Raw genomic sequence first — 21,118 nt, 5'->3', positions numbered from 1 at the left:
ACAAAAAAGTGGAGCTAGATTTGTTGTATATGCATGAACAAATTAAAATATGCGCACTAATTCATTTGTATAATTTCATTTATCTTTTATGATAATGCGTTCAGACATAAACTGTGTGCTAACATTTAAGGGTGCATTGATTTGTTTAAATGAATGTATCAATTTAACAAATGCAAATGTTTTATACGCATACAATTAAGGTATGCGCGTACACTTAAATGTTTTCAAATATTTGAATGTGTGTAATACATTTAACAGTGAATTCACATGTTGATAATAAAATGTTCGCATTTATGTGAGAAAAGGGCGCAAAACACCACAAAAGTGTACGCTTTCAATGTAACTTCGTTTATACCTCACCAATTAAGTATATGCATTCTTTTGTGTGCAAACATCAAACGTTAACATAATAAAGCAACTGTTAGCATCAAATTTAACACATTTTTCAACCCAACGTTACAAATATCAACAAAAGAGAAAATCAATAAGACGACAACGAGAGAAAAATTGACATTACCAAGAAAGTGTGTTAAGAGGAAATATCGCGATGCAGTCATGGGCTATATCATGACATTGATATATTATTGATTATTAATTAATCGATAAATCTTAACCGCTCTGTCTGCTGTACGTTTGCATATTTTAAGTCGAAGTATGGTTTACTTTTCTTTTGTCTAGAAAATGTACAGAAAAGTGGCAGGTTTATTTATTTGGTGTGATTATTTTAAGTAACACTTATGTTTCCGTGTTTTTTTAAAACTATATTTAAGATTTTTTTCAACTTTAACGATGATATTCATGAAAAGAATATTCACAATCTCCTTGAAATATATATTTATTAATATGCAAACATATTTCCGCGATAACAACTTATATAATAATCGCAACAGCGACTACCAAAAATGACGCTGGATGTGCACCGAAACTAAGATTATTTAAAAGAGAAACATAATATTTTACGACTGACGGTGGCAGAGAGTTTCTAAGTCGATGCCACGAGATAGAAAAAAGAGGATTGCAATTACACAAAAAGAGGAGTGAATGTCACCTAAATGCCACCTCAATCTCTTGCACGACGGTTACATTACATTCACCTCTGTGATGGGCTCAAAACGGACTATTTTTATGAAAGCGTCTCATTCATGTCATCATCATTCCAAGCGTTCATCGTGGAGGTAACAGTATACTAAACGATCTCTTGCACGACGGTTACATTACATTCACTGCATTGAAGAAAACCATCTCATACAATAATATCTTATATCAGTCTTAATTCATTATTACAAAATTGATATGGTTTTCTTGATGTTAACAAACCTACATAAATACATACGTCGAAGCAATGCCTAACGTCACTCAAAAAAAGTTGTTGTTGTTGTTTTTTTATCGAGTGCACCGGGATTGTCTCCCATATGACCATCGCCCCCAGAAAGACGTGTTAGTTGGTTACGGGGGATAGTGCAAGATACAGAAGACAGCCCGTTCCAGAGGTGACCCTGGGTCTTTTAGTGCCCGGTGTATAGCACCTAGTACAAATGTTTATATTTGTGAAGTGCGTGGAATGATTCCATCTGCGTAAATGGGCAATAAAAAAGTTCCAACAAGTTTCATTAAAACTCGCAAGTTTTTGCACGATGTATCGTAAATTTAAAATTCCTATTTCATTATTTTACGCCTCTGATCCTAAAAAATCCAAATCAAAGATACTTTGAATGCGTTTGTTCGGTTTTACCCAGTGTCTGGGCAATATGGCATGCTGAGCCTTTCGCAGAGGTGCATGTGAGAGCAAGGAACGACAACTCTGCGTGGAGATTGTATGCCACCTTAGTTTCTTATGACCTGAAAGCAATCAAAATATCTGTAAAAATTCTATGATTGTAAAAAGGAATATTTAGATTGTTTGACTATGTTTGCATTGTATGAATATTACGACATGTATTTATAAGCTTATAATTTATAGTTTTATGAAATGTCGGATCTTAAGAAAAAACAACCTCTTGTATGGGTCTCTTACGTGGAAATAGTTGACCGATCTCCTTAACAATGGCTACAGTACATTAAATTGAGTCGTGTTCTGAGAAAACTGGGCATTATTGCATATGCGAAAAGTGTCGTCCCAGATAAGCCTGTGCAGTCCGCGCAGGCTAATCAGGGACTTCACTTTCCGCTTTTATAACAGTTTTCGTTTAAATGAAGTCTCTTCTTAACAGAAATCCAATTAAGGCTGAAAGTGTCGTCCCTGATTAGCATGTGCGGACTGCACAGGCTAATCTGGGACGACACTTTACGCACAAGCATTAAGCCCAGTTTTCTCAGAACGCGGCTCAATTGTGTTTTGGTTAGGAGAAGTGTCGAACATCGCATGCGGTTGTACCCACATGAAGATAACGTTAAACACGCATTATTGGCATTGTTTTTGGTCATTTTTGCATTTTAGTCCATTAGCGAAAATGGCCATTGAACCTCCCACTAAAGGGAATAAAAAGAAAAAGTAGTAAAAAGCTTATCGGTTGTGTTAAATTAATAATAACAAAACGTTGTCTTTGTTTCTTCTAAGTAAAGTTATTATTGTTCTTTGACAATATACGTTTTATCGACCACACTACCTATGCGTATGGTAGTAGCAGTGAACAAAATGAGATTGGTAACTATGGTCGTATTATAATACTATTCTATGTCTGCGTACAACAAGATGCATATTCATTCAATCAAATCACAATCTTTAAAAAAATGTACTGATTTTACCATCCTATGAATATATGCAATAGGTGCAGGAATGTGTATGCTATATGCTTGTTGGGTCGTGGGTTCTTTTTGAGTCGTGAGTATGGAGATTGCGTGAACTCCCTTGATTGATCGTTTGCATATGATGCAGTCCGTAACGGAAAGAGTTTTGACACGGTCACCATCGTTTTGCTAATGATAAAATGCGACGAAACAGGTCAATATAGTAATTCATCAAATATTTCCTCTATTATGTATTGTTCATAAAGTGTTCCTAAGTAACACAAAATCGTCTGTTTATCAGTATTTTTCATACTTAATCGTCTGTTGACGTTTGTTAACCTCCACTGCAATCTCAGTTTTAAGGCTATTTATAGTATGCAAATCTTGAAATTGAGATAGCCAATCAGAAAGCACGGCTCAACAAGAATCTATTTTCAAGATGGCGATTTGACAATATCAACACATGATTTTTTTATTATTATTACAGAAGATAAACATTTGAAAAAAGCAACTTATATAATGACCAAAGGTTAATAATTGTGTTGATAATGATTCAAAGTCATATATTAAAAAAAATATTTGTGATGTAACAAGTTTTTTGAAAATGACCAACGACTGAACACGCATCAGAGCGAACAATGTAAACACAATCTTCTATAAACCATCGTGAATCGGGAAGGTTGGAAGTTATAAAAATATGAACGATGTACCGTTTCAAGTTAATGAAAATTAATTACGATGTCCTCTATTTTCAGAAAACTTGATGGTGGACACAGCTATGGGCGAAATGCTCAACCCTTTGTTCACAACAGGTCTAGGCACAGCCCCGGCACAGCCTGGTATGACCCAACAATCCGGCCAGAACACAGGTCTGAAAGTAAACTTTATTCAATGCTAGGTGATTATATATAGAAATTATTTAGGAAATAATAACATAATTCTTTCGCACTTACTTGAAAAGGAACTACTTTTTGATTTTTTTTGTCAAATTTATTTGAAATATTGCTATGGTGCATGCCATGTCCCTGCTCATCATTATAAGTCATCAAAAAAGTAATTTTAAATAAAAAAAGCTTTTGCGTTTGGCGTTAAATTATCCGCCATTGTCTTTTCCGTGTCACCTTTCCAAATAAATTACAATTACATTTTTAAATTAAGAGCGAAACACATATTAACCTATGAGTAATCTATTTCAGAAAACTGTTCCACCGTACATATCAGACTGTTTAGCATTTATGGAACATACATCTTCGTTTTCACATTGTTTACAAACGCATAATTATACATTTTTAATTTTGACCGTGACCTTGTTGCTGTTGTATAGATGTGTTTCATCTCAAGTCAAAACGACTAAAAGCCAAAACAGTCATAGTCGTTATACTATTTGTAGAAAAAAGGCAAACACAAAATAAGAAGCAAATGAAGATGTAGCTATATATCTGAATACGATATTTATCAGAAAGGACTGCACAAGTATAGTGAAACAGGCACGCAAAACGAATACTTTTGTAGGACTTTGAAATTTTATATAATATTGTATTTAGTGGCGAGCGTAATTACGCTTTTTCTGGACGAGTTCAATAAACATATTTTAGGAAATGACACAAATATGATTCATAACAAAGACCAAACGGTTGAATTTCAGTCGTGTGTACAGCACGGCTGTCAATAACTGTCAATAACTCATCAGTCCCACCTTACCATAGTATTTGTGTTTGTAATTATAATAACACATGATTGACGTGCATGTATAATATTTCGTAAACATGCGTGGAAATACATATTTATAGATAATATGTTACTAGCAACAAAAATGTAATTGCATGTTATATACTAAAATAACACATGTATCCGCTGTCTGTCTTTTATACAAACAACTAGAACTTCTGTCTGTCTTTTATACAAACAACTAGAACTTCTGTCTGTCTTTTATACAAACAACAAGAACTTCTGTCTGTCTTTTATACAGACAACTAGAACGCTGATAGGTAATCTTATTTGATATAAAGTTAAAACATCTATAATTATTCGTTAACATCAAGTCATTTGAATTTATTAATCGATTGTTTACATGTCAGGAATCACATAAGCGAGGCTACGATAAAACATGCAAATATGTAATTTTGATATAAAAAAACCCCATTGCGTACGTTTTGTAATTGTTTTACTAAAGCTTAGCTTGCGTGCAGGCGGACGGAATTAACTCGTATTAACCCCTTTAACACAGCTTTATGTGTATATGTTTACAGGTGTTGGGTTTGATAATCTCCTTATTGATCAAACCACTGGAGCAATCCGATTGGCATTGGACCCATCCAGTATAGCTGGAATTGCCGATGGACAAACCATTTACCTTTCGGGAACACTTGGCAATCAATATTTAGACGGGCTACCAATAAACATTTTGACCGATTTAAGTGGAGTGGGCGGTTTAAGCACAACAACTAACACAGCGTTAACAAGTTCTAACCAAGCTTTCACCGTTCAGAATGAGCCCTTTACATTACTAGGGAACGTTGGACATAATATTCTTGTTCCTAAGAATGTAATTGCCAACGGCACTGTTTCACGCAATACTAATGTACAAGATTCGAATGCAACGCAGACAACAACACATGACATGACAACAAACGGACCTCTTGAAGTAGTCGGGGTTGCAGATCTAGATCAGTTTGGTCAAATAGGACTTATAGACACAAAGGCATCGACTATAAATAAGGAACTTAAAAACATCGGCGCCGGTAGTTTATTAAAAAGTGCATCATTGATCGGTAATAACAGAACGTCTGTTGCAACTGGTGGCATTGACATAGTAGGTATCGCCGATTTCAATACGTTGAGTCTACTTGGAAATACTAATTCTAAACAAGAAATCTCCTCTACACATACAATCGAACAGTCTAAAGGAATCGCGAATAAAGATGCAATCAACACTCTCCATCTTACAGATGCTGGGACAGGAAACAACGCGATGGAAATAATCGGCGTTGCTGACATGAGTCAGCTTGATATTTCTGGAAACCCTTCCATGATGTCATTCAATCCGGGCTCGGGGCATGCCTCTGAACTTGCAGTCTTGCAAGCTGCACTTCTCGGCTCCGCAGTTGATATGTCGAGCTTTGAGCCGCCCCCTTTTGAATCAGACGTACCAGGCATGGGAATAGCATTTCAGTCTAAAGGTTCGACCGACGTACAAGAAAACCCAAGACCTACGTTTTCCGTTAAAAAACAGGTGAAAGATATTTTGAACCAAGGGCCCGATTCTAGCGTTACATCTCAGAGAGTTGAGGCAATAGTTAGTCAACTAACATCCGACACGAACAAAGCTAATACTATGGATACAAGGAACACCTTTTCAAACCAAAATGCAAGCATATTCTCAAAAGGACCAATAGAAATGCCGATGAAGAACAATGCTGTGCAAAGTAATACGGGTGTGAGTAATAGTGTTATATCCGTCTCTCAGTCAACAACTAAGCAAACGGCAAGCACGAGTAGCGGATTAGGAACCGGACTTGACCAGAATCAGATTACGAATCCGAATAAAGTCATGATTTCCGGTGAGCAAAACATGTCAGTTATGAAGACGTCGATGCAAGTGGACTATGATGGAAATTCTCCATCAGTGAAGGTAACTTCAAGCGAAAATATCAGTGCCCAGTCTTCCACAGGAACAGGGAATACTCTTCAAATAAAACAAACAAACAGCACAACAGTTGGAGATGTGGCACACTCTGGTACGGAATATATGCTTTCCCTGCAACAGTTACCAACAAATAAATCAGGCGACAACTTACTTGCAATTGAAGAGACCATGTTAAAAATATCAACGCAACCGAAACCACAGTCATCTTTAACAGCTACAAAAGACGAGTCTGGGATTTTAGGGACTGTAAGGTCCACAAATAATATCCAGGAAAACATACAGACTTCTGATAGAAAGAATTATATTGAGCTGGTAAAAGAACCAAATACACTGACTATTGACAACAAAGGGGCATTTATGCAAGAGATAATCGGAAATTTGAATCGTCCGTCAATATCGATTGACGGTCTTGATGCATCGATTGGACGGAGTGAAAAATTCATGACGGTTGACGGTCGGGATAGATCATTTGAAAGAAGCGGTACATCTATTAATACTGACGGTCGAGACACATCATTTGAGAGAAGCAGCGCAACTATCGATATTGACGGTCGAGATAGATCATTTGAGAGAAGCGGTGCATCTATCAATATTGACGGTCGAGATACATCATTTGAGGGTAGCAGTGCATCTATCAATATTGACGGTCGAGATAGATCATTTGAGAGAAGCGGTGCATCTATTACAACTGAAAGACGAGACACATTATCTGGTCACATCGGCCAAAACAAGAATAGTGAGGGTCGTGATAAATTAGTTAACGGTGCATCCTTAACAATGGGCGGTCGATTTGGATCATTAGAGCGAAACGGCAAATCTATAACAACTGGACGCGAAACATCATTGATCAGTGGTGGCGCATCTATGATGACTGACGGTCGCGACTCATCCGTTCAGCTTGGCGGCACTTCCATGACGATGAACGGTGCTGACTTTTCAACAAATATAAATACTGAGAGTAACATGGAGAGTGGGATGTTGTCTGTTACGCAGTCGTCCGTGCTCTCCTCAAATACAAAACTCAAGCCAAAACAGCCAACTACTGCTACCGGTATACTAAGCGGGTCTCGTGAAAATAGAATACGTATTGGGACACCATCACCGTTGACAATTAACCAAATACCCCAAATTAAGACCGGTTCTTCTTCACCAAAACCATTACTTAATGTGTCCATATTTGACTCATTAGACGACCACGGATCATTGATCACCAACACGGTAACTACTGATATCGCAGCGAAGATTTTAATTCCTACAATGCAGTCAAACATTAAGTCTTCTGGGAACGTTGTACAACTGCCGCTAACAACGGTTAATGATGTAAAAATACCCCAAATTAAGACCGGTTCTTCTACATCAAAACCATTAGGTAAAGTACCGTCTATATTGGACTCATTAGACGACCACGGATCATTGCTCGTCAACACGGTTTCTTCCGGTGTCGTAACAAAGACGTTAACGCCAACAGTACAATCGATAATTACAGCTTCGGGGAACGTTGCAGAACCAACACTAACACAGCTTCATGATTTTAGAAGCGCTATGTTTAGCAACACAAGTAGTTCAATATTTTATTCCGAAAAAAACCATCGAACCAAAGCAGGAACATTAATATTCAAGAATCTTCAAAAAATAAAACCGGCGACGTATTATCCGTACAAACTAGCCAGCATCTAACCGAAGTAGCCAACTACACAAATATCAACAAAGTTTCTGACGCAAAAATAGAAACAAAGAATATAGACAATCCTATCGCAAATGCTTTCATTCAAACAAATGAACACATTTCATCGAACAGCACAAGTTCAACCGTTGTAGAGCAAGCGGGCGCGACGACCGAGATAAACGAACCTCACCTCAATGATTTGTCCTCAGGAGGAATATTCCCGTTCGAAGGAAGCTTTTCTGCTAGAGATGCGACTCTCCAAGACGGGAAACCACTAATAATGGACTTGAATAATGTAATTGAGACACAGACAACGGTCAACGATACACTTCATTTAGAAAATATTTCCTCGGTCACTGCAAACAACAGAACCGAACATAAATTCGGTAAGTTGCTTTTTATATGCGCTTATTGATTGAATGTATTTTAATATTTTTGCAAGCCAAGTATACTTGTCAACATATGTTTTGCAGCGCGAACAATCATAATGTGTTTTTGCCTTATTTGTTAAAAATACTTACACTTATAACGCCGCTTTATGGATATAGTTTGTTTCACTAACAGTTTTCATTTTCATTCATTTTAAATCCACGAACCTCATTCACAACATTTATCATTATGAGCGTGTAACCATTGTCAACAATAATTAGTATTTAATCATACTTAATCTATTTTCAACGGAATTGATAAACTTTTTTTCTGGACCAGATACCGTACAACTGTATGTTACTGTATTAATGATTGTTACTTATCTTTTAGGGGCAATGGGAGCTAATGTGCAAGAATTCGGTTCTGTTACGGAATTCAAACCAACGGCTTTTCAATCTAATAGCGTTCAAATGGGATTTTCCGATCTGGACCAAAATGTTGGCTCCGTTGCAATAGGCAGAGGGCGAGGAGAAAATACTGTGGAAACGATGAACACATTTTCCTTACAGCCATCATCGTCAGTTTTAAGACCTAGTGTCAACTCAGATGCCGGCGGTGGATTTGCGATAGGCTCATCAAATGTAAATGGCATTTTAAGTAAAATATCGCTTCCAGAAAAAGCTCTGAAAGAAACAAATCAGGGAAGCACAATCTCAATTGTTTCAACCAAAAAAGAGCAAACTCGGGTGGACATGAGCAACTTTGTTCCTCCACCAGTTGAAGGTCCGACCGTAGTTTCACCTGTTGACAGCAAATCTGTAACAGTTGAATTATCCAAAGGAAATAAGGACACGGCGAACTCGTTTGCAGTACCTAATCCAGTGGTTAACAATGTTGTTTCCAGTTCTCGTGTATCTAACACAAAACTAATTTCCAATAACAGAAACATGGTTGCTGGAGAGAATGTAGGTAAGCAGATTACACAACCATCAAACGGTGTAAGTCGTGTTGATACATTTAATCTTGCGAGGAGTTGGTCTAATATGTCTAACACCGGTAGTGGCTTGTCAGTGTCTTCTAATAATAACACACCACTTTTGTCTGCTACAAGCACAGAGCAAATTAATGCTGCATCCACGGAAACACGTAAGCCCTTTATGCCAAGCTCGTGGCAAATGTCTCGAGCAAATATAACAGGAGGTCTTGATAGCATCGCCGTTGGGGCACCACGCGGCCAACCAATTGTAGGTTCAATATTCGGCAGTGCCGAAGGGTCATCCCAAACAATCAATCAAAATGTCGTTGATCGATCTAGCATTGACCAAGAACCTTCAAGAGATTTTATGGCTTCATTTCTTAATCCTAAAAATGGTCCCTTAAGAACCCTGAATCTTGGAAAACAAAGTGTCGAGATTGTTCCCATAGGCTCCGACATGAGTAAAGCCAACATAAATGCCAACAATATGTTCATAGTAGGTCGTGGTAAAGCTTCATCAGTTTTCGAACCATCGGTTACTGATTTTGGAATATCAGAAGTTTACACACGTAAGCAAGAATTAGATGCCAATCAATGGAATACTTTTCTTAAATCTATTTCTCAAGATTCAAACACTCGCAGAAATAATGTACCCTACCAAACACAAAACATTCTGAGTTCATCCGCGGTAAGACCCTTAGATGCCATCGATTTAAATATCAATACTATATCAAACCCAACTGCATCTCTTACAGTCGATCCGAAACCTATGGTATCAAGCAATCCGTCAATTTCTGTATTATTGAATTCTGGAAAAGGACAAGGAGCAAATTTAGGACCAGATTTTGTCAACACAATGTTTGCCGCACCGGGTATAGGCGGCCATAGGTCAATCCCTATTCCCACGGTAATGACTCGGCCAGATGTAGCAGTCCTTTCATCATCTTCTGCGGGTAGAACAAATAGAATAGTTACGGACACGAGCAGAAATACACATAGCGTAGATTCTGGATCGTCATCGATGTCGTCATCGTCGATTTTATCACCTGGATCTTCGAGATCCGTAGATTCAGTATTTGAACACACAATCGATGTTCAAAAACGACTCTTCGAGAAATTTATTGGCTCGCAGGGAAATGATCCTTCGCTCAATGGTGTATCTCAACGACAGAACACAGGTTTAGTAGCTCAAGCAACGCGAACGGCTGATTCTGCACCTGTCCCGACTGCTAGTTTAAGTGTACAGCAACAGAGTAACACTCGGGTGGATAGACGTCCCGTAAACTCCGGTAAAACTGCTGATCACTTTGATTTTAAGCTAGGAAAATCGATTTTGATAGCTGATGGCGTTATTCCAAACTTTGTTCAAGACACTCAACAATCATTGGTTTCTACGTCGGATCTGCAAAACATGGCGAGTTCTGGATTTAGATTAGGAGAGCCTGTTGTCATGACAAGATCCGATGTTACCCAAGGTAATGATTTCACATCAGTTAGGAGCATAGGAGGCGTACAATCACCTAATGTGAATCCAACCAGTAGCACATTAGGTCTAGTCATTACGCAAGACTTTGGAAATGCAAATACTGCTGTTTCCGGTGAACAACCATCATCAAGAGATACTGCAGTCGTCAATAAAGCCTTAAGTTCTGTACAAAGGGCGGCCATTGCGGCAAGTGGCTCCACAGCTGAAGCAACTAAATTCACGTCAGGCAATCGCATCGCTGCCTTTGGTCCTGCCAACGGGGCCGACGAGAGGGCCGTCAACAGAATGCTGGAAAGGAGTTATAAGCCTGCTAAAGCGATGAGAATGGGCATTCTAGGACCAGTAAGTGAATGCAGATACAAGCCCGACCCACAAAGCCAGTATTACTTTATTTACAAGAACGGGGCAACAGAACATCGCTTCCGATGTGCACTGGGCACCGCCTTTGACGAGATGACTTGCGAATGTTCCATCAGGGTGTCAGACCACGGTAGGTGAACATTCTTACACATAACATTTGAGACCAAATACATGTTTAATTTAATATATTTTTCTTTCAAAACAACGTTATAATGATAGTTTGATGGTTTTGATTTTTCACTACAGAAAAATAATAATAGTTTCTTTATGTCGGTGTTTTGCCGTGACGTATTGGATATTGTTCATTTAATTTAATTGAAAATTAAATAACAGTCAATAAGCGTAAAAGAAATTTCGTAAACTGCCCCAAAAAGGTTGTATGATATAATGTTAACGTCTAATTGTGTCTCATCATTCATATCCAATGAACGAATTCATCTTACAGACGATTGCTTAGAGGTGCACATGGATTTCAACAACGGCGTTGTGGAAGATTCATCCCTGAACAACCTGCCCATCGGAAACGAGAACGTGGAGATCACTAACAGCTCAAGTCCGCTCGCAGGCATCGCGTTATTCGGAGGAGATGGCAAGCTGACAATCTGGCGGTACCAGAACTACGACTTCAGGTAAAAAAAACAAATACAAGCCCGACTGACGCATCAATCTTCATCACTTGTCGGATGTTTTTGTGTGTGAAAAATATGCATAGAAATAATGTTACTGTTTTTAGCCTAAGCCTATTGTTTTGCTCGACAAATTCAGACAACACGTTACGCTGACGTCTCATATAGTCTGATTTAATCCAAAACGATATGTCAGTATAATTGTGCTTATACTTGTATTTATTTAATTTCGCTGGGGGCGGACATATGCGCTGTCCTAGATCTGGTGAATGTTATAATATTTAATTGATATTTTCTTTAATAGCCTTTTAATTTACCGGTGAATTACTCTTTGTAATTAATATGGTCTTACTTTGAGGTACGGTCTTTCAAACTGTGTTTATCCCTTTTTACGATAACCTCAATTGAATATTCTTTATGATTAGTTTGTGTTTAAATATAAACTATGCGTCATGTGCCTTATAAAAAGACCGGAAGGTGATATATATAAACCAACACACACTCTAAATCTGACTGTAAATCACAACTGCTTAATTTAGATCCCTTCAAAACCACATACCTTATCAATTATACTTGTTCAAATGAAACACTCATTGATTAACATTATATGCCAGTGTTGTATGCACCTAGAAGAGCTATATGTGCCGAAGAGGATAACATCGTTGAGGCCAGTGTATGTGCTTATTACGTTAAGGCCAACTCTATGTTCTAAAAATCTAGGAACCACATCATGCTGAAGGTCCAGTTCCGACCGGGTCCTGGTGGGGACCGGATTCAGACTCTCATCTCCAACTGCGGAAGTGAAAGCCCCTCGATCGCCATCCTGTACGATACCAACATGAAGGAAGCGGTTCTTATTCTTAAGACAGATAATGACACACAGAAGGACCTTAGATTCAAGATAGACGTACGTAATGTGACTTTATTAATCTTTTTTTGGCAATCAAAGTTTGGACAAAAGTATCCGACCAATGGTTATTCGCCTATAATTTATTTCAAATAATACCGCGGAAACCAATTACGATTCATACGAAATTCGGAAAGCATACCCAATTAGCATGTTTTGTTCTTTAATATTAATAATGCAGACAACCTATTCATGTTATAGCATACGGAGTGTTTTCTGTTTTAATTTATGCCACGATGTTTAACAGATTTATGATGTAAGATAAGTACTTTTAAATGTCAATGGTTTTTATTGTGCCATAATCGAAAAATGGTCCCTTACCTGCTATTATGCTTACCTATAACGTGAGACTCTTCCTAGAAAATGGCTATTTTCTATACTATTTTTATACTATTCAGGTATAGTATTTATCGTAACACATGCTTTTACCAATATATATGAAAACATATGGAGCACTTATGACCTCCTCGGATTATCTATCAGTCAATGCCTAAATATTGAACGGACCGAAGACGAGGGCGAACAAAAAGGTTTACGTGATGATATGTACTGTTCCTTCATAATATTTTTATTATAAGAATGTAAACACATTTTCCCAAATACATAAATGCCTTAGACATAACGAATTTGTATACATATTTATTGTGACCGTTCTAACATGCACACAAACACCGAATTGTATAAAAACTTAACCGTATACACGATTCATTAATATTGTTGGATTAAAAAAATTGTTAAATATTATAAGAGACGTATTAATCGAATCACGCATGCATGCATGAGATCAATTACTAGAGCATCTATAATGTTAAAACCGCATCTATTTTCGAACAAAATTTATTAATTGTATTCAATTAACAAATGCTGTCACAGCTTGTTATTATTATTTAATATCCCACAATTTCCATTTGTAAATAGCCCACCGAATGGAATGATGTCACATACATTTATGACGGAATGGAGTTTATAGGAATCGTGAATGGCGTTAGAAGATATGTTTCAAAACAAGATCCACATTTGCTCGGCATCATTGGAGGCGAAATCAAGTCAGTAGCAACCAAAGGTAAACATTCTTACATTCACCATTCACATAGTAAAGACCAATATCCGCTCGGCATAATCGTTGCAGAAATCAAGCCCATATCAAGGTAACTATGATAAATTGCGAACATTCATCGCAGGCATACAATGGGGACAGCTAGTAGATGAGGATATTAATATATATACACAAAATGTCACGCACGCTATATATGATGCTGCTATAAAGTCTATTCCGAATAAAATTGTTTGTATTCGAACAGGTGATGCCCCGTGGATGAATCATGTGATTAAGTCAACAGTCCTGTACTCATAGGGAACACTTTCGAACTGTTCGTAATCAAGTTGTTTATCTCGTCCGAGATGCCAAAACACAATATTTTGAAAACCTTAGCAACAAATTAAAATCATCTAATGTCAAGTCAAAAGATTGGTGGAAACTATTGCGAAATTTTATTTCTCCCCAAGAACATAAAACAATATTACCACTACGTGACGATAGAACAAACGATCTTATCAGTGATGAAACAGATAAGGCCAATATGCTTAATGAATACTTTGCATCTCAATCACATATTAACGATAATAATCATGAACTTCCATCAAGTAATAACCCGTGTGTACATACATTAAACTATATTACTATAACGCCAAATGAAGTATTAGACGCCTTTAAGAATTCGAAATTGGGGAAAGCCTCAGGTCCTGATGGAATTGACAATCGAATTTTACGCGAATGTATGGAACAATTGAAAACCCCGATTTGTGCTCTTCTCAATGCTAGTCTGACCAAATGTGAAATGCCAGAAATTTGGAAAAAAGCAAATGTATGTGCAGTATTTAAAAAAGGTGATCCATCTTTGCTATCTAAGTATCGACCTATATCTCTGTTAAATACTCTTGAAAAGGTTTTTGAGAGGATACTCTACAAGCACATTTTTAACTTTTTACATGGAAACTCTTTCTTCACCCAATCCCAGTCTGGTTTCATCCCAGGTGACTCTGCCGTAAATCAATCAACTTACATCTATGACAAATTTTGTAAAGCCCTGGACAATGGCCTCGAAGTTAGAGTTGTCTTCTTTGATATAAGTAAGGCTTTCGACAAGGTTTGGCACAAGGGACTTCTACACAATCTTCACTGCGCTGGCATACGAGGGGACTTGTTAAAATGGATATCAAACTATCTGTCTGACAGAAAACAGAAAGTGGTTCTTCCAGGGGTTGAATCAAGATTCGCAAATATATCTGCCGGTGTCCCACAAGGATCTATTCTTGGACCGCTTATGTTTTTAATATACATAAATGACATTGTGTCGAATATCCACTCATGTGTTAATCTCTTTGCAGACGACACAAGCCTGTATATGATTGTCAATTCTCCTGATCAAACAGCAACCTTAATGCAAGCTGATATTGACCGAATAAATACGTGGGCACAACAATGGCTAGTAACATTTAATCCGTCCAAATCAGAATCCCTCATCATATCTCGAAAACTAAACAAGCCAATTCACCCACCTCTTACAATGCAAAACGTAACTATCCCTGAAGTTTGTGTTCATAAACACTTAGGACTCCACTTGACTAATGACTGCTCATGGCACGAACATATTGCACATATAAAGGACAAAGCATGGACTCGTATAAATATTATGCGTCGACTTAAACATACTCTTGACAGGAAAGCGTTAGAAGTCATATACTGCTCATTTATAAGACCCATACTTGAATATTCAGATTTTGTATTTGATAATTGCTGCCAATTTGAAAAAGACGATTTAGAAAAAATTCAAACTGAAGCTGCGCGAATTGTATCCGGCTGTACCAAACTTGTGTCCATAAACGAGCTATATAAAGAAGTAGGATGGGAGAAACTAAATGAAAGGCGCCGAAATCATAAACTTATACTCATGTACAAAATTACTAAAAACCTTTCACCAGCGTACCTTATATCTTTAGTTCCTGCCACAGTCCAAAGCAATAGCTCGTATCCATTACGTAATGGAGCAAACATTAGAAATGTGACAGCTCGCACTAACTCATACTCAAACTCGTTCGTACCCTCTGCAATAACAGAATGGAACAATCTCCCACTAGAAACACGTAATGCTGATTCTCTTCACTCGTTTAAAATGCTCCTTTCTAGCGATACTGTTAAATCTAATTCACTGTACTACTATGGTGAAAGACGCCAACAAATGCTCCATACGTTGTAGTCCATTAAATCAAGACCTTTATATGTGCAATATTGTTCAGTCACCCCTATGCAGTTGTGGATCTATCGAAACCGTATATCATTATTTTCTAGAATGCGACCGTTTCAGGCAACAACGTGAAGTTCTAATCAATACAATTGCCCCTTTGGCACCTACATCTCTTAACACATTATTGTATGGAGATGAAAGTATTGACTTTGAGAAAAACACTCGTATTTTTGATGCAGTTCATGAGTATATTAAGCAAAGTAAACGCTTTGATACCTAGTTATCTGTCACATCAAAAACATCAAATTAAAATACAATCAAAACTAACAAAAGGCATTTGTTCAAACATCTGTGTTCCACACTATATCGGTACGTTTGATTAGCTTCCTTCGTCCGATCCCGGTCCTAATGTCTTGTTTCGCTTCTTATAATTGTATTACAAAATGTTTCCTTTATTTATAGTTTTCCTTCTATATTACAAGTTTCCTTCTTTTGTTTACAAGGTCTTATTGTATGTTTACTAAACATTATAACCACCCACTGAATCGTAAAGTTACAATCCTGCAAACAATATGTACGGAGAAGAACTATACAAGATTTGGTCTTTCGTTCTTATCCATTTTCAGAACATGTAAATCAATTGTAACTATGTATGCATACTTTGTATATAATATGATTGTTCTTGAAATAAAATATGTTTAAACTAAACTAAGCCCGTATCAACCAAAGGTATACATTCGTACATATACCATTAACATAGAAGTCCGTAGCAAAAAAGTATGCATTCTCACATATACCATATACATAGTAAGCCGTCTGCCCATTTTTTTTGTGATGCGCGCACTTAAAATAAAACGCTTACCACTAGAATGATAAAGCTTCAGTACAAACATCAGCATGTGTAACTATATAAAACAACATGTGAAATTGTGCACCTTGTTATTTTGGTCTATGTTTTTCGACATCATTTGGGTTTATGTAAAAATTGGAACATGTGAGAATCCTTGGACATATTTCTAGTGTTCAAGTTACTTGCTAATAAAATCATTTGCGTACTCTTTCAGGTTTGATTGAAATCCGCGACTCTGCGGTGACGTTAGGCCAATGTCCGTTGTATGGAAGTTACATAGGCGCAATGGTTGACGTAAGTATACAGTGAACGTGCATATGATACTATTAGTTACACTGTTAGTAACTGATGGGGTATGGGATATACACCCTCAGTACTTTCATACCATACTCGAGCATTCTGATTTATATAGTACCATCAGTTACTAACCGTGTAACGATTATATCTCAACCGACAGACAACTCGATTACTCGGGGTGTATGGAAATTACATGTGATGTATGAAAATACACCATGGGCACGTGACCGCTCTAAGCCAATCGGATTAGGTCATTTTTGTAGGAGGTGAGATATAATGTAATACCAATAAATAATTTTACGAATTCATATTAATGCCATAGTATCGTGGGTTCTTGACAATTTTATAGATTTTCAATAAATTTAACTGTATATTGTAAAGCCATATAAAGCAGACAATATGATTAGTATTGCTGGCGAATCTTGAATAACGGCGAATAAATAAAGCACTGGGAACGTACACATCGTGATTCATTTACACAACTAACGTACAAGCTATAATAAAACTATTTTGTGATTTGAACGAAGTTGACAAAATAGTTGTATATGTGTATGAGACAAACGGTTTGGAAATTTTTCGAGCTTATTTTGTTTTAAATAAGAATTTACGACTTTGTCATTTGGTCCACAGAGAATACAATGTTCATTCGGTGTTTGTGTGCATATGTAAAGATATCGCACATCAAATTGACTGAGTTTGTACAGCAAACGTTTTCCAATCCGTCTGTTATAACTTATGTGTCTACGTATTTTAGAGACACGTCTTCATTGTCGTTATTGACATATCGAGGAAGTTTTGTCATTAATTTATTAATTTATTATAGATGTCAATTAGGTTGAGGTAAACATAATAAGTTATGACAAGTAAATATGCCGTAACAATGTCCACTAAATCATATGATGACAATGACAAAAATAGCATTCGACGTGCATAATTACGTGCATAATTAAGTGCTCAATTCACCGTGTTGCCTGTAATCATAGGGAAACAAATACGTGAAGAATTGTATTAATTCATCAAATCACCAAAATCATGTTTACGATTCATTAACTCATTCTATCAACATTCAATGGTCCTCAGTTATGACATTTATTTCAGATCCAAATATACACTTGCATACCCCGTGATTTCCGTCTGGAATAAACACACGAAGAATACGTGCGAGATGCGATGAACATGTGCTTATACTTGAGTGAACTATTTGAACATACACAAAATGTGCTGCATGGTATAAAGACAACTGAATACAAAAATGTGAAGGTGCTCTTGGTATTCAACAGATATGTATTTACATGTGCGAATGACTAACAACTGTATTAGACGTCTAAACTAATTGTTGCTATCCTTGGGTTACACATTTATACGTTAACATATTATTTAATTGCTATGTCATGTGTAACCTTTGTGTAAGAGTACATCAATTTTTTAAATATGCTTTTTACATGCTTCCTTAATGTCACTTTCTTTGTTATCTTAAATAAACTCATTTATGAAGATATCTTTCAAAACATATGTTGTTTTACACGATAACTGAAAGGAAAAATAGTTTTTTTTTATCAAACAGTTTTATGATATAAAAACAAAAGTTTTTCAATAACTCTGTTACATCTTGTGTTTTCATTCTGAGATTTTCGCAAATAATTGTGTTTTCTTTGATATTGCGTGTTTTTGGTATTTTTTATTGGAAAATTAGTTGTTAATTTATCGAGGTTAAGAAAACCTATACGAAAAGGCATTCTACGTAAATGTAGTCTCATATATGACAGGCTTCATAATGTAACAGTAGATTATGATCGGCGTTTTCGTCTCCACATATAAAACAACCATGGCTTGAACATCTTTGATGTTTTTAAAATGTGTTAAGATTTGTGTATATAATGTCGGGATTATATGTGTAATTTTATATGATTGTGTGTGAGTTGTTGATTTTATATAATTGTGTGTGAGTTGTTAAGAATAAAATATATGTATCATGTATAAAAAATTACATACTGAAAATATGATTTTTAAAAATTATAGACAAATTATAAGGGAAGATACCTTCATATGCCAAAATGTAGTAAACATTCAATGGGTTTTATGGAAATCGCCCTACTACAATTATATACAACTTGAAAATAGATACACGATACAAAATACATTTGTACAATATTTGTTCACGTTTAACATAGTACAACAATATAATAACAAGATCGAAACTCAACATTTAAGAATAAATGTAAAGGTATTCATTTACAACCATTTAACATAAAAAAGCTTTGACGTGTTCGTAATTTATTCTGATTTCACTTAGCGAAATCATCTTTATAAGCTTGTGTTACTTGGTATCCAATGGAATCAAAGACGTTATATAAGGCAAACTGCTCAAGACTGATAGTGAGAGGGTAATAACACTGTTATCAAGTAAATAGCTTCATCGAAATTAATACATTGACGTTCATTATCAGATAGAGCTTGTCACGTGAGTGACAAATATCCCAAGCTTAAATGTGTTTATAATTGAAGAAATAACAATCATATAATACATATTTTTGGTTGAAAAGAGGCATTTTTATTGTATTATTGTAGATTATAAACATTTCGAGACGACACTTTTTAAACACAAGAAACAATGCATTGTGTACAAAGGCAATGCAGGCGTTCTACGTGGGGCAAGTTAATGCCAACTGATGGAAGGATTGACAGACAAACAGACATAAATAGAAGGAAAGAAAGCCGAAAGAAGCAAGGACAGACGGACAGTTCAACGGACATAGATAGAAGGGCGGACGGATATACAGACGCCAATGGTGAATCAGATATAATCCCGTTATTTCAAAACGGATGTAATGTGACATCCATGAATCATACTTCAATTGTATAAGATGTGATTTAATTATCCAATTCCCAGCTATTGACCCTTTGATTCTTGAGAGTTGCAACTGATACAGTTTTTATCATTTACACTCGCCGCCTGGCATACATTCGGCACTTCATCTGTGATATGAGCAACATAAACTACTTTCTTGCATAAATAAATCTTACATATATCCCTAATGTGGAAATTAAAATAACTTAATATGTTAATTTATTGTGACGTTTAATATTTGCGCTCTCAAAATAAAAATATTTATTGAAGTTTAAATTTGCCATCGGTATAAAAAAGTGGAAGTATTTGCAACGGACAGCTCCGAGTATTTCGAATTTAAATATATACGATAACTAAACGTCGACTATGTTCAGAATCCTCCGCAAGATAGATCGCGTGTCGAATCAACCAATCATGAAACACCGACTATCTTCGGGATCTCCATAAGATCGATTGAATTGTCAATTCAAAAGTTCCGCTTTCGGTTTGATATCGGTTTTGATTAAGGTTTTGTTGTTGTTTTGAGCATTTCTCCACAAAATACACGATAATTGATGTCGATGTAACAGGTATCTCGATTTCATAGACATACACGAGAAATATTTTTTACATGGCTTTTGGCTTTATAAGGAATAACTTTTAGCTGTACGTATGCACTAATAAAGGCTACAAGTATTCAAGAAGGATTAGTGATTTAGAACGCTTAATCGTGTAAAAGGCGAAACCAGTTCACATAAGCACACACTATATTACCCCCATATACACCATGATGTGTACATTGGGTCCATACTCTAGTGGACTTCGGAAAAATCTGTGGAGTTTCTTTAAGTTTGCCCTTATATTCACAATAATTTGCGATTGAAAGCAAAACGAAATTGATCAAAGAACATTGTTTTCCTAAAAAGACAACGGTCTCTTGTAAAGCATAGACACTGAATAAGACCAAACACAAATGCTTGCTATGTGTAACCTTACATGTTCAAATAAATGGTCTATAAAATAGACGGGCATGTAGAAAAATGTTTAAATAGTATACAGAGAGTATTATTTAAAGAAAACAAATGTCTTAGTAAAATATATGTGTTTTTACACGAGAACAAATTGAGTACTATGTA

At 36.3% G+C, this 21,118-nt stretch overlaps 1 protein-coding gene across 2 annotated transcripts; it reads left to right on the top strand.

Annotated features, from left to right (window-relative positions):
- The first annotated feature begins 3,486 nt into the window (after positions 1–3,486).
- Positions 3,487–19,121, top strand: LOC127836592 (asparagine-rich protein-like). Of its 2 annotated transcripts, XM_052363251.1 has the most exons (7): positions 3,487–3,596; positions 10,140–11,360; positions 11,676–11,859; positions 12,577–12,763; positions 13,682–13,826; positions 17,073–17,152; positions 18,254–19,121. In XM_052363251.1, exons 1-7 carry the CDS (start codon positions 3,491–3,493, stop codon positions 18,296–18,298), a joined length of 1,968 nt encoding a protein of 655 aa, XP_052219211.1. In that variant the 5' UTR covers positions 3,487–3,490; the 3' UTR covers positions 18,299–19,121. The 2 variants fall into 2 exon arrangements, with proteins under 2 accessions (XP_052219211.1, XP_052219210.1); XM_052363250.1 differs by lacking the exon at positions 3,487–3,596 and having other exon boundaries at positions 9,196–11,360.
- The last annotated feature ends 1,997 nt before the right edge of the window (positions 19,122–21,118 follow it).

The sequence above is a fragment of the Dreissena polymorpha genome, chromosome 6, assembly GCF_020536995.1.
Source record: "Dreissena polymorpha isolate Duluth1 chromosome 6, UMN_Dpol_1.0, whole genome shotgun sequence".
NCBI lineage: Eukaryota > Metazoa > Mollusca > Bivalvia > Myida > Dreissenidae > Dreissena > Dreissena polymorpha.
This window is presented reverse-complemented; position numbering and strand designations above follow the sequence as displayed.